The 14,616-nt window shown below is 38.2% G+C and overlaps 1 protein-coding gene across 15 annotated transcripts in view; it reads left to right on the forward strand.

The window, feature by feature from the left end:
• Nucleotides 1–14,113, forward strand: part of kiaa1217 (KIAA1217 ortholog) — a 124,072-nt gene extending 109,959 nt beyond the window's left edge. For 8 of the 15 annotated variants that reach the window (XM_079602106.1, XM_079602096.1, XM_079602104.1 and 5 more), the window contains 13 exons: nt 78–241; nt 1,069–1,244; nt 2,792–2,928; nt 3,334–3,481; nt 4,418–4,853; nt 5,029–5,254; nt 5,332–5,627; nt 6,475–6,627; nt 7,301–7,405; nt 8,734–8,808; nt 9,173–10,804; nt 11,329–11,460; nt 12,411–14,113. In XM_079602106.1, the coding sequence (XP_079458232.1) occupies nt 78–241; nt 1,069–1,244; nt 2,792–2,928; nt 3,334–3,481; nt 4,418–4,853; nt 5,029–5,254; nt 5,332–5,627; nt 6,475–6,627; nt 7,301–7,405; nt 8,734–8,808; nt 9,173–10,804; nt 11,329–11,460; nt 12,411–12,902 (4,172 nt within the window). In that variant the 3' untranslated portion in view covers nt 12,903–14,113. The remainder of the gene's footprint in view (nt 1–77; nt 242–1,068; nt 1,245–2,791; nt 2,929–3,333; nt 3,482–4,417; nt 4,854–5,028; nt 5,255–5,331; nt 5,628–6,474; nt 6,628–7,300; nt 7,406–8,733; nt 8,809–9,172; nt 10,805–11,328; nt 11,461–12,410) is intronic. The other 7 variants (XM_079602099.1, XM_079602100.1, XM_079602105.1 and 4 more) reach the window with 5 other exon arrangements.
• Nucleotides 14,114–14,616: the final 503 nt, after the last annotated feature.

The raw sequence follows: 14,616 nt of genomic DNA on the forward strand, positions 1-14,616 counted from the left end.
CACCACATAGGCCATGAAATATTACACACTACATATATATCATGTTTTTGTGTGTTTTACTTTTATGTTTTGTTTAGGAGGTTCTCCAGTATTAGCACCAAAAGTTGCTGCAGCACCTCCTGAGCGTAGCCCCGCCCCTACACCACCACTAGGCCCCGCCCCCTTGCATGTTAACTTTCACCTGTTCAGAAGGAATGTCTCTGAGCTCCGCCTCCAACTGCAACATATCAGACAACTACAGGTAATAAGAGTGCCAATCAGTTAGTATAATGAGAAACCTGCATTTATAATATTTATTTTGTTCAACAAGTGTCTTATAGTGTTGATATTTATGTTGAAGATAACATGAAACAACATTCATAACTCATTTAACTAGTGTATTGTGACAATATAGAGGAAATTCATTTTAGCCATTAGGATTTGAGTGGATTGAAAATTGGGCTTTGGTATTATTTTGTAATATTTTACTTCACTGGCACTGGCTTTTATATAACAGCCGAAAGTAAATGTTAAAAACGGTTTTAAAATGTGTATTGATGAATCATTTCTTTTTTTTTACAGTTTTTACATTAAAATCATTATACACTATTGTTCAAAAGTCAGTAAGGTTTTTTTTTTAAACTAATACTTTTATTCAGCAATGATGCAATAAATTGATCAAAAGTGACAGTAAAGACTTTAATGTTGAATGTTACAAAGGTTTCTGTATGTGTATATTTAAAATGCTGTTCTTTTAAATTTTCTATTCATCAAAGAATACTGGAAAAAAAATATTCACATTTTCCACAAATATATGAAGCTGATAATTGATGAGAAATGTTTCTGATTTCTGGAGAATCATACGACACACAAGACCGGTGTAATGGATGCTGACAATTCAGCTTTGCATCACAGGAATATATTTTAAAATATATTGAAAGGGCAAACAGTCATTTTAAATTGTACTAATATTTCACAAATTTGATTTAAATAAAATGTAGCCTTGGTGAGCCTGAGAGACAGACCCTAAACTTTTGAATAATAGCGTATGCTGTAGTAAATGGTTTATGGTTATGTGTGTGTTTTCAGCTTCAGAATCAGGAGTGTATGCGTGCTCAGATAAAGCATGCAGAGCAAGAGATCAGTGTGAAGCTGGCAGAAATACTGAGACGACAGGACGATCCGACACAGAAACAGAGGACGCTGGTGGAGGAAGAGAGACACCGATATCTCAGCATGCAGGAAAGAGTTCTCACACAGCTGGGGTACGACACACACACACACACAATTGTATATGTGGTTTGCAGGGACTCTCTAGGCGTAATGGTTTTATACTGTAAAAACTGTAAATTATATCCCAACACACTAAATCCCTCCCTCTCTCCCTCCCTCCGGGCAATCAAATGCCTTTTATTCTCAATCATTCCTTATACGATTCATTACAGCCCCTCTTTTAACTCATTATAGCCCTGTCCGCCCTGCTGCACGTAAACCGTAATTAAATCCCACTTTAATTTAGCTGGTTAACAAGCGTGTTCTCCAGACAGCTTTAAACATTCAAAACAGATCTCAGTGGGAATTAACGCTAGCCAGAGATCAGGAGAAGCATTAACACTCTGTTTCCCTTGGTTTAAAGCCAGTGCCCAGTCAGCAGAGGTCTCTGGGTGCCTGTGAGCAGTGAAACGTTGAGCCAACAAGGACAGTTTGACTTTTACACATGTGGAGGCTGAGGGATGTGAAAGAACCGCATAATTTAATTACGAAACATAAAGTGTGAAGAAAAAAAAAAAACTATCATGAATGTACCAGAATGCACCATCATAACATAAAATCGGATTTTTAAAATGCCAAATAACTAGTGCAGACCAATTAAATAAGCAGTGTAAAAACTGCTTACATGAAACTTCAGCATAATATTTTATTCCTGTGTTAGTGCTTACAATAACAGTCCCAAATGAACACTCACCAAGTGCCAAGTGGGAGTGAAAACTGGCTAATTATTAGCATCTAACTCTTATGAGTTGCAACATACAGTAAGCATAGTTTGAATCACAATGTAAGTAGATATTTATGAAAAAAAAAAGGGTAACGTTTCTCCTCAACAACTAATGTTTTATGAAGTGCATGCGATTCTTGAAACTTCTGGAATCACAAAAATTAGTAGCTGAAATTCATAGATGTAATGGCTGTTTCGTTTCTGACACTGCGCCGTAAGTGGTAGACCAATCACAGCTGACTGGGTCATCTGACCAATCAGAGCAGAGTAGGATCTCAGAAAGGAGGGGTTTAGAGAGACTGAATATTTATCAAACTGTTTCAGAGACTGTGAAAAGAGGCGATGCTGCAATGTATATTATTATGAGAAAATGTAAGTGTTTTTTTTAATTGGATGCATGTAAATCTATTGTAGGAGACCTCCAAAGCAAAATTAGAAACCGTTAAATAGCAAATCATGGACACTTTTAATAAAACAATTGAAAACAAGCAGTATTGTCATAGGCGCCTTCGAATATTGTGTTAGACAACTGAGAACCACTGCATAGGTGTGACATGAGCAAATCTTAGTGGCCATAATGTAATAATTTTCAATAAATTCGCCCTCCCATAGTTTTCTTCAACCAGAATTTTGGCAAAATGTAAAACATGTCAGGAGGATAAAGTGACATCTGCACTGCCCTCTGGTGTCACAACAGTGTCATTTCAATATATGTTCACTGGATGACTTTATGTGGACGGATTGGCTCATCAGTGAAAATATGAGCATAATTGTGTTGCTGTTTGTGATATAAGTATCACGTGTGTTTGTGTGTAGGGATCTGGAGCAGTACGTGGAGACTCTGAGGACCGACTCCAGCCCTGCCGTGTCTCAGAGAGCCGTGACACTGAAGGAGGTAGAGGAGGGAGCTGTCAGCCTGAGGAAGGTGGGCGAGAACCTGGCTGGACTGAAAGGTAAAATACTCAATGAAAGAGCTCTTGGAGGACTTTGCTTTCTTGTTGTTCAAGATGTTTCAGTGGCTTCCTTAGTTACAGGAAGTTTAATATTTTCCGGTGCTAGACCTGCCCACACATGTTAAAGTAATGCAACTTGCAGAAACTGTGGGCTAGCTGTGTTCCTAGAGATGTGGATTGTGATAGATCACAGCCTTGTAGGTAACAGACACAGCAAGACTTGGCCTGTGACGCTGTTTATCACTTGTTTACAGTGCTACAACGGCATATTACAGATCTTTTTTTGTAACCTCCCACTCAAATGCTTCATGACCCGGCCTGCAGAAACAGGTTGAAATGTCAGGAAGTTCCCTAGCTGATGATGACACTCAGATTAACAGCAAAGCTCCTTTGTTTTTCTTGCAGGAGAGTTTCCAGGCCTTCAGGTCCACATGCGATCAGTGCTCAGGGTGGAGGTCGAGGCCGTAAAGTTCCTCAAAGAAGAGCCCCACAAACTCGACAGCATGCTGAAGAGAGTCCGATCCCTCACGGACACACTCGGAAACCTTCGCAGGTACAAACAGAGAGAGTGAGAGATTGAGACAGACGTTTCAATTGAGAATAAAATGTAAATGGCTTTATGACAAACTTTACGGACCTATACTCCTTCCGATACCAGCCACGTATGTGTCCACCCAGAGCGTTATGGTCTGCATCTCTCATTCATATTGTAAACATGTGTTTAGGTTTAAACAGAGGAGAGGTCTGGAGCATCTGCTACTAGTCAGTTTCTTTCTCTCCCGTCAAACCTGATCAGACTCAAACCTGTTGCCGTTCTACGAATGTGAAAATGTAATGAATATTACCAGCATTCTATAAAAGAGTGTTTTATTTTAAAGCCGCTGTGTGTAATTGCAAAATGAAACATATTTTTACAAGTCCTGATGAAGACGTTTGTGGAAAAAGTTAAAATTTAAAAATTAAACTACACTGACAATTTATTTCCTATTTATTTTTATTATTCTGTTTATTATTCTATCTTAAATTCTATTTAATATCTTGTTTTTATTTAAATAAAATTACATTATGATGTCCTTTTTCATTTTTTTTTTCTTTACCTTTAAAAAATATATATTTCTATTCTAAATTTATTTCTAATTCTATTTAGGTTTTTTTAATGTTAAAAATTATTATATTATATATATACACCCAATATAGCACTCAAAATATTCATGTCTGTAAATGTGCAGGACAAGTTACGGGTTTGTTCAAATCTCAATAGGATTATCAGAAACTCTGTCTTCCATTGTTGAATCAATGTTGAGCCCCATATAGCCATATGAAGAAATCAGCTGTGATCTTCAAAAAAATTGCACACTGCAGCTTTTAATCCTCAAAAATAGGATAGAACTCATAAAAATAAGCATGTGGTTTTACATTTGACTAGATTTTAGTTAATTCCAAATGTTTCCCTCATAGATTTCTGTTTCAACTATTATTTGTTCTCTAGGTGTGCCACAGATAGTCTGCTGAATCCCTCTGACCCGGTTCCCTCGTCACCTGCCTCTGAAAAAGCAGAATCGCCCATCGCTGAATCCCTTGAGTCTGCCTCGGTCATACCCCAGAGCTCCATAGTGAGGTCAGAGGTTATGACGTCAAGTCCTATGGTGATCCACCATGTCCAGGCCTCTCCTGTAGCCTCACAACGATCCCAGAAATCAATAGCACCATCACCCATTCCCCCTTCTGCACAGAGACGAGAGTCTACACCTTCACCCACCAAACAGCTCAAAAAACCTTCACTTGAGCTGACACAAATACCAAATAACAGCAGTAATGGAGTCTCTGCTAATGACATTCATAGTAAAGGTCTTTCTCCAAACGTGTTAATTGAGGAGATCCACGCAAACCGCAGCAAGAGCAAGAACAGGGCTGTGTCGATCGAGGTGAGTATTTCGTAATCTCCACCGACAAACTCCAAACGAATTTAATTTTGGCCTGATTTTGTTTGGAATTACGTAACACTAGTTAGCTCTTCAATTTCACTTGAAGTTTATCGCGGCCTTTGGGTGAAAAATGTGCGTTCTCTTGTTTACTTACTGTTTTGTTTGGTATCTTCAGGCTGCAGAGAAAGAATGGGAGGAGAAGAGGCAGAACATGGGTCATTATGATGGGCAGAAGTTTGAGCGGATGCTCCAGGAAGCAGAAGCCAACATGCTGAGAGGAATACCAAACCTCGAGGTGCCCAGCGAACCCGAGGGCTCTCCTTCTCCTCCTGCAGTGCTTCCTGCCTCCCTGGAGGAGGTGATAGAAAAAAAACAACCTACAGCAGCACCAACAGAACAAGGTAAGAGACGTAAAGAAATGTTAGTGGTCTTGAGACTACTATTTGGTGATGTTTATGCTAAATGTTTCTTTTTGTAGATGACAATCAGCCAAACTCTGAGAAACCTACTAAGACAGCTCCAGAGAAACCTCCCAAACCTCTGGAGAAGCCATTTAAGCCAGCCTTGGAGAGACCTCTTAAACCCAGCCTATCCATCAAATCCAACCTAGAAAGACAGAGTAAGACTCAGGAAAAAGTTAAGCTTCAGACCACAGAGAAAGCTAACAAGTCCCCTCCTCCACCCCCACCTCGACGAAACTACACCACCAACACTGGGATGACCACCACCCGCTCTGGAGAGGTCATTTACACCAGCAGGAAGGAGTCTGTTACGGTACAAGTGTATTTGTAGGACAGATTTTTTTTAAACGTTGTCTTAAGTACAAATAATAAAATTAAATGTCATTTTAAATTTGTATTATATTTTAAAAATAGCCGTTTACAGCTTACACACATTTTCAAAACTTTGCCTCTTCCATTGCAAACTGAAGCAATACATTCGAAATATCACAAACACATCTCAAACGCAAACATTTGTCTTACGTTGCAAACACCTTTTCCATAATATTGTATTTTTGGATATATCATATACACAGTTATTCAAAACCTAAAGATCTTCTCTCATGAGCTCCTATGTACATTTCTGTATAAGATTTAAAGTAATTGGCAGAGAGATGTTGAAAAATTAATGGTAAACACGAAAGCATGATTGAAACCAAACAATTTTTTTACTGTAAGTTTGTGGCGTAAGTAAGCATTTGTGGTTGTGAATACATTATTACACAGTCCGAAAGAAAATAAATACATCCACCATGTTTAGTTGGACAGAAACCAAGCATAATTTATAGGCCTATTCTAAAGCCATGATTGGTTGGTGTTAAGTAAAGCAATGAGTGTTTGCACATGTGATGAGTTAGTGTGAGGCACTGATGAATTAGTGTGGCATGTTGATAGTTTTGTTTGAACAAGGAAAATTAATATACTTCCTGTTAGAATTTTGTGTGTTACATAGAGAATTAGTGTATGGTTTTGCAGATGTGGTGTGTGGTTCTGGTGTTTGAGTGTAATTTTTCAGAAATTGTGAGACAAGTAAGGATTTTGTGTGTAAGCAGTTTACATATTTTTTTTATTATTCTATAAATATAATTAAATAATAATGTTCATTATATTAAATTTGTTAGGAGGGAGAAGAAGAGTCCAACAGTACAGCGTCTCAGTCTGAATCAAAGACCCCTCCAGAGGTGAAGCGCAAACCCATTACTCCTCCACCTATCGCTGCCTCGGCTATCACTGAGGAAGAGGATGAGGGAGACAAGATTATGGCAGAGCTACAGGTGAGAGACACGCAGAAACTCAAACATACATACACACGCATAGACCATACGCAAGCATAACACAATGTTCGTATTGGGTATAAACGTTAATACATGTACATGCTCACTGACTAATTATAAGTGTTTTGATCTTAAAATGTCTTGGTTGTGGAATTGCTTGGTGTGGGTGTTAATATGCTTTGGTGTGTGCCCTGTGGCTCATTCGGTGGCAGTTTCTCCCTGCACAAGTTTAGCTTCTGTTCCCCACAAATCTGTAGATACACAACCTAGTTTTCATAAATTCTAAAAAGAAAAGAAAAAAAAATATGTATATACCATTGTTTGCAGTTCTACAATCCAATATCAAATTATTTCCTTTTTACCTTTTAAATTAGTAGACATACATTTGTATCTAGAATAGAAAGTACGTTGTAATCAGAATATATGTAAAATAAATGTAATTAGATTTCAAATATAATACAATTAAACATATATTTAAATGATGTCTAATTAAATAAAAATATTTAAACATTGCTCAAATAAATATATATTGTTGCACATACACATATTCAGATAATAATTTGATAAAAACCCACTGTGGATCATTTCTATTAAACGTCCAGTAATCTTGAACAGGTTTGTGATGGGCAGATTCTTACCTTTAACTCCCTGCCTCACAAATTCTTCTTCTCAGGTTTTCCAGAAGTGCTCTGTTAAGGAGGTAGGGCTCAAGGGTTTGGTAGAGCCACAAATCAGAGAGCTAAGACCTGGGGTCTTACTGCCCCTTAAAGATAAGAAGGTAAAGGATATGATGTCCTTTAGTAGACCCTCCAACTGCCTGCCTGTACCAGCCGCTTGTCCCTGATGGCTGTCCTTTACAATGCTTGATTGGCTTTCTTACCCTTTGCTAACTTCCTCTGTACACTCTTATGATGGGTATCTGACACCAAAAATGTTCTCACTGTTCTTTAAGTTTAAAATCTGTTCCTTTCCTTTTATTTCTACTGAACTCATGAACTGTGCTGATTGTAGTGATGTAGTTGGAGCCAAAAGGGGAAACAAACATAATTGGGTTTGTGTGCTCTGAGTCATCCAATCAATAAACTAGATTTTCGACACTGCTGTCAAAGGGTGTTGTGTGTGTTTTCTTTTTTTTTCCATTCATTGTAATAAAAAGGTATCTCAGTTGGACACAATCCAATTTCCAAAAGCTTTATTACCCAAGGTTACATTATTTTCAAACATTTATCGTTTTCAATGATACGAGTTATCTAACCAGGTAGCAATAACAAATTGTCCTGGCCAAAATGTTATTTAGCAGATTTATGGGATAATTATAAGGACCTACTTTAATGTGGCCATCTAGTTTTCTCTTTAGAAACGTTCCAAACCATATGCATTAGTAGAATGTAGCTTAGACTTGGTTTATTCGTGAGGATTTTAGAGGATATTTTCAGCTAGCAGTCTGGAGTTCAGAATTTGTTCTTTGATCTTCTCACTTTGCTGCATGCCTGCTACATATAAGCCTCCTTACCTATTTGATGGATTTTCAGTCTCGCTTTTTCTCTCTTTACCTTCGTTGCACCTCTTCACAGAACATTTTCACAGTATTTTATCTCTGTTAAAAATTGTGCAGTCTTATTTACAGGTGACATATTACAGAAAACAAACTTTTGATCTCAAAATTGTATTAAGAGTACTTTATTGTTGGAAAAAAGTTTTAGAAAAAGTTGGAAACATGCATTACAACTCTAAAATTAAGTTTACATTTTTTGGTGAAAATGTTACCTGTAATTTTAGGCTGTTTAATCAGATTAGTTCACAAATTCCTTAAGCCTATCTCCAAATAATGATTGGTTATTAAATGATTAATCCAATTCATTGCATATTTAAAAATATGTCTAACATTAATATAGAGAAGATAAATGGTCTGTATTTACAGCTGTAACATATTATTGGCATCATTATGATTCAAAATTTGGTTGATTCTATGACAATTCTTAAAATTAAACATATTTTGATATGATAGAATGTATGATCAAAGAACGTGTTTCTTCAGTGGTCTAGAGTAGTGTGTTGCCTGAGATTGTTTCTTTGTGAAGTGATGTTTTTCCCCACAAACCACAGAATACAGAAAACCAAGATGGCAAGAATCCTGACACAGACGAGAATGGCAACAATACAATTCGTCAGAGTCCTGGGGTGAGCGGCAGTATTTATTATTATAATGACTAAATTATCATAAACTTATTGTAAACTCCTACATTTTAAAATGTATGATAAGATAGTGTTATGATAGTATAAGCTTTGAAAAAAAATCAGTCAGTCAATCAGTCAGACAATCAGTCACAATTAAATAATTATGAGATCCCCTTTCACCAAAATAGTTATTAGCTCCCCTATCAGGTTACTCCAAAGGGTATGTCCCTGCAAAAGACCCAGTAATGGCCAAACCAATTGTAGAAAATATTATTATTAATAATTAATTCCAGATAGGATTCATAACGAATTAACTCAACTAATGGAAATTTATTTTTCTTTTTTCTCTGACCTTTAACCTTTTAAGGTCATCTACTATGTCACGGGTCAGATCAAGGGGACTTCGTCAGTATCAGAGGAATCAACAGAGCGTAGAGATGCATCACAGTCTCCCCCATCACAGGTGTCACATGTCAATGCTTCTGACCAATTCCAAAGCCAGCTGCAGGTATCCACTAACAAATTTGGTGCCCTCAAAAGTAGCAGCCCAGCCAGCTCTTCTAGCTCTCTGCACCAAAATCAGCTGTTTCGTTCAGCCTCGTTGAATTCAAATCCACCCTCTCCATTGGAAGAAGTTCCAGGTAGCCCAACCAAAGGGAAAGTTCATGTGGTCAAGGCTGCTCAAGTGCAGGTTAGCATAGAGGAGAGGGTAGAGTCTCCAACAGCAATTTGCTCACCAGTCTCCTTTGGAGACACTGAACACATTCCTTCTAAAACAATCCCTGTTGGGCCGGATTTAGCAAATCAGAAGCTTCTGTTTGGTCTATCCAAGGGGAAGGAAAAGAAATTTGAAGAAATTGAGGAAAATGATGAGGCCTTTCTCAGTCCTGATCTGCCAGGAGAAGAGCCACCTCCGCCTCCTCCTGATAACTTTGCCTTCATGATCACTAACACCAGGGTACAAGCTCTGTCCACTGGAGAGTACCATCAGCTTGTCGACGCCAAGAAAGGTAGTGTGCAGACGGTAACAGTTGGCAGCAAACGACCATGTACATCTTCTGACAGTGGCTTAGCATCAGGAGGTAATGCCAATACCAATGGTTCCCCTGGTGCTGACAACTCCAGTAAAAAGCCAGTTATCATTATTTTTGATGAGCCGATGGACATCCGCTCAGCTTACAAACGCCTCTCTACCGTCTTTGAATGTGAAGAGGAGCTAGAGCGGATGCTTGCAGAAGAAAGAATAGATGAGGAGAATGAGGAAACTGAGGAAGAAGAATGGACTAGAGGATTGCAGGTCAAACAGAATGGAGATGGTAGAGATTCTGGAAAATGTACTGGTTCAAATTCTTCTGCAGATGTCACAGACGGTCAAGTCATGAACACTTCATCCTCATCTTCATCTGAGGGAGGGGCATTAGAAGATGTGAATGGTGATGCAAAGCAAGATGGAAAGAAGAAGTTCAAGTTTAAGTTCCCCAAGAAACAGTTTGCAGCTTTAACGCAAGCCATTCGTGCTGGAAGCAAAACGGGCAAAAAGACTTTGCAGGTTGTCGTCTATGAGGATGAGGAAGAACCAGACGGAACTGTCAGACAACAAAAAGAGACCAAGAGGTTTGAAATTGCTTGCTCCAAAACGGAGTCTTCAAAACCAAATCCACAGGAACCTAATGGACGAACTAACGAGATTCGTAAGAGTACCTACAAAACACTTGACAGTCTTGAGCAAACAATAAAGCAACTTGAAAGCACAATTTGCGAAATGGGGCCCAAGTCTTTGGAAGACCCAGAAAGCTTGGTGAACCCTGAAACTCAGGACAACAAGTTTGGAGAGAGTCCAGGGCACTCAGAGAAACTTTCTCCCAAAACCTCGATTCCTAGGTCGACATCTGCCAGTAAAGGTCCTGGTCTCCGAAAAAAGACCAAACCACAGCTCCTTCCTCGGCCTGCCATCATACCAACTACAGGGGTCTCAGTCACACCAGTTCCCACCCACCAGGTCTCTCTCTAGCTCCTACTACTTTAACAAAGACTATGGATCTGTCCCTCTCCTCTTGCCCATAATAGTTCCACCCTTTTCAGTGACTTCTACAGATCCTTAGCCTCTCCTGTGGTGGAGGCTACCAACTCTGGGATCTGAACTTTTTAACACCTTCACATATTTTTATAAATATGGTGTGTTTATTTCTGGTGTGGTGTTTCATGTATGAACCTTTGTGTGTTTACTCATGGTGCTCTAATCTTGGGTTAAGGTAGCCACAACAACTTTCACAGTCTTAGAACCACAGTCTCACGTTGTTTCTGGTTCCTTTTTGTGGATTCTAAGACAGTCCTTTGTTGGTATTCTGGGCTGGTTTGCATGCCTTCTCTTCTGGTATACATACTCTACAGTGTTCACAGATGTGCTGTGCAAGCTTTGTCTTGCTGTGATTTAGTTTAAACCCCCCTAAAATATGGCTCTCATTTTTTGTTTCTTTCTTTTTATCCCTTTTCTCTTCTGTTTGGTTTAAATCTTTTTTGCAGAATGCCAGTGTGGTCTCACCTACTAGTCGGATGCCTGTTTCTGCCAAGGTGCGGCAGCAACCGGGCACCTCAGACAAAGAGAGGGCAACAAAACCGCAAAAGCTACAGGACTCTCAGAGGCAGTTTCGCCAGGTAGTCTTATCATAGGACCACTTGTCTAGTCAAAAAGATACACACACCTAGGCATACACTGGAAAGAAAAGTTAGTTCTTGCAGGGGATATATTTAGAGGGAAATGAACTAACAAAGAACCTGATGAGACCAAACAACCCATTCTTTGGTGAAAAGCCCGGTGCCGAAAGCTGTTTTTGAACTGTTGACGTTTTCTTCTGCTACATTTTTTGAATGGCTGTGACCGAAGGCAACTGACTGTTATCTCATAATACCATCAAATGCTTCTGCATGTTTGCTTTGCTTGTGGCTTTGGTGCTGTAGAAGACAAACTAATTTTACAATAGTGAAAGAAAGATATAAAAACACTACAGCCACTGCTTACCTAACACTGTTGGATGCTTAGACTAAGGTCTCTTTAACTAAAAACCACTGACATCTAACCCCTACACACTCCAATGCCTGTGACAATTCCCTTGCAAGTCAGGATGCTTCTCTACTTAACCCATTTTTGGACCCTTTCCCTGTTTACCTCTTGGAGGAATCCCCAAACCCTGGCCCCACTGCCCAGGGTCCATAAATCCACTCTGTCCCTATTATCCCGTGGATGCCTTTCCAAATTGTACCTCCTCTATTCCTCCTGGAGCCTCATATGGTCTTGAGTACTGGTTGGTTGCACTTACACTGCGCATTACTCACTCTAAAACTCATAAACCTACCATCTTTCATCTTCCCTCCTTTCCATCTGACAGTCTACTTAAAGTGATATTTTTCTGTATTCTCATCTTGTAGACAGATAGTTTTTTGTGTGTGCCTTTAGTACTTTCACTTATATATGTAGCTACTGTGTCTTTGATAATCTGTCGTGAATAACTGTAGATCCATGATTTTAAACATGCTTAGAAATTTTGCATATTTTAATCAAGATCCCTTTGTTGACAATCAGTGTGTTTTGGCATCTTTATTCGCAGGCTAATGGAAGTGCTAAAAGATCTGGAGGAGATCCCAAATCCACTTCTCCTACTGTGCCTGCTTCTAAAATTCCTGCTTTTTCCTCTAGCATGGGAAAAAGCTTGTCCCAGTCTGATTCTACTAATATTGTTAATTCTTCTCCTTTATCTTCCTCCCTTCCCACTAGCAAATCTTCTATCCTTCCTTCTCGATCCAGTTCCACCCCCTCATCTCATATCCCCTCCCTTTCTAATGGTTCTTTAAAATATGCCCCTCCCACTCACAGCACTAAAGGCCTCTCTATTCCCATGCAGACACAAAATGGTCGACCTTCCACCTCTTCTTCCTCTTCCTGTTCCCACTCCCCTTTGTCCCCGACTATGTTGAGTCAGAGTGCGAAGAGTATCCGTACCATTCACACACCCAGCTTCACCAGCTACAGTCGGCAGCACAATGGGAGTGCCGGTAAATCAGCTATCCCAACAGTAACTGTCGCTAAGGATGCTGCGTAAATTGCTTTGCTGCTTTGCAACTATTTGTTTATCTCTTAATGAGGTGGAGTCACTCCTGATTTACTTTGATTCACTTTTTAAGTTGTTTTTGTGATTTTATTTGTTGGAACAGATAATATTGTTACATGAGAGTGAACTTTGTTTTGGCATGACTTTGGCTATTGCATGTTATTATTTTCTCTGTTCAATTGAATGGCCATCCTCCATTATTCAGTGTTTTAAACTTGAATCTCTGCAAATCATAAACATTTAAAAAGATCAACTGTTTTATTTTAAAAAGTAAACCGTTTAATTGCAGAGAGCAGGCTCTTGATCAAGAATTTTACAGAGCACTTCATTTGAAAAGAATATTTATTTTTCATACAAGTTGAAGAGAGGCTAATAAGTATTAAAGTTAGTAAAAAGTATGTAAACACTGTTTTGGTTATTAGCATCCGCTAAATGATTGTAGATTATTTTCATTTTGCAGTTTTAAATAAATTGACAGACATTGGTTGTAGCCATAATAAGTGGAAAAGTACTGTAAGTATACTAACCATTAACACAAATTGTCAAACATTGTCTGTTCTTTTTTCTTTGTCTTTTTTACATGCACTGCCAATGTCTTTAAGATTTATTGTTATAAATTGACAACAGTTTTGCAATGAACAGTTGTCTGTCTATTCAGTAGTTGCCTATTTGCCAAAGTTTGTAATTTACATCCTTAAAAATGACTATATATACTGTGTTAGACATTATGTACATTTAGGATAGGTTATACCTGGCTTAACCTACCTATGTCAAAAAAAAAATCCCTGATTTACCCACGCAGTCTATGGCTCTTAAATGAATGAGTATTGATGTCTAAATGTAAACTAAAAATTGTAGTGATTGATAAAATTGCTCTCTACTTCACATGTACATACTGTAACATCTCTATTTCAGAGATTGTCTTTAGTTTTGTTAACATATTGTACCAAAGTTTATTTCTATGCATGCCTATACAAAATTGTAGAGAGAGAATGTAATAGAAGAAAATCATGCTTGCACAGACAGATTTTGTAAATAAATATGTTTGGTTTTGTATAGCTTTAATTGCAGACGCAATCTGTGCAAAAGAGTGTAGGTATTAAAACAATAAAGTTCTGCATGCTTGTCGTTTACATGGCCTCTCGGCTGTGGTTTCTCCACTTCAACACTGCAAGTCCTTCTATTAAACATTTTGGCAGATATTTCAGGCGACTTGTGTTTTTTATCACATATATTGTCTTTTACACCTTTACACTTGCATAGGAATGACATTCTAGTGACATTCTTGTAAAGGAAACATGTTGTGAACTGTACATTTGGACACATTTTACTGAATGTATGTAATGTGTGCAGAGCGGTATATGCAAAAGGTGGTTATTTTGAAATATCAAAAATATGAAGTTTTAAGTTTTGATTTGTGTCAAATATTGGTAATATCCTCATGCTTGTGTTAATTTATAGTTCCAATGACTTTACTAAAATGTGTACACAATACATTTACTTTAGGAATGTCCAGACTTATGGTCGATACACTATATATGACCAGCTTTCTTACAATTATTTTATAACCTAATAAACCTAACTGGATTGACACACATTTCAACTTTACTGTATATTCTTCAACTTTACAGTACATTTGAACTATGCCATGTTTGTCATATGAAGTGTAAGTTCTGAAAATGTAATAATCAAATACAGTAGGTAA

This window comes from Phoxinus phoxinus (assembly GCF_949152265.1).
Source record: "Phoxinus phoxinus genome assembly, chromosome: 24".
Taxonomy (NCBI): Eukaryota; Metazoa; Chordata; class Actinopteri; order Cypriniformes; family Leuciscidae; genus Phoxinus; species Phoxinus phoxinus.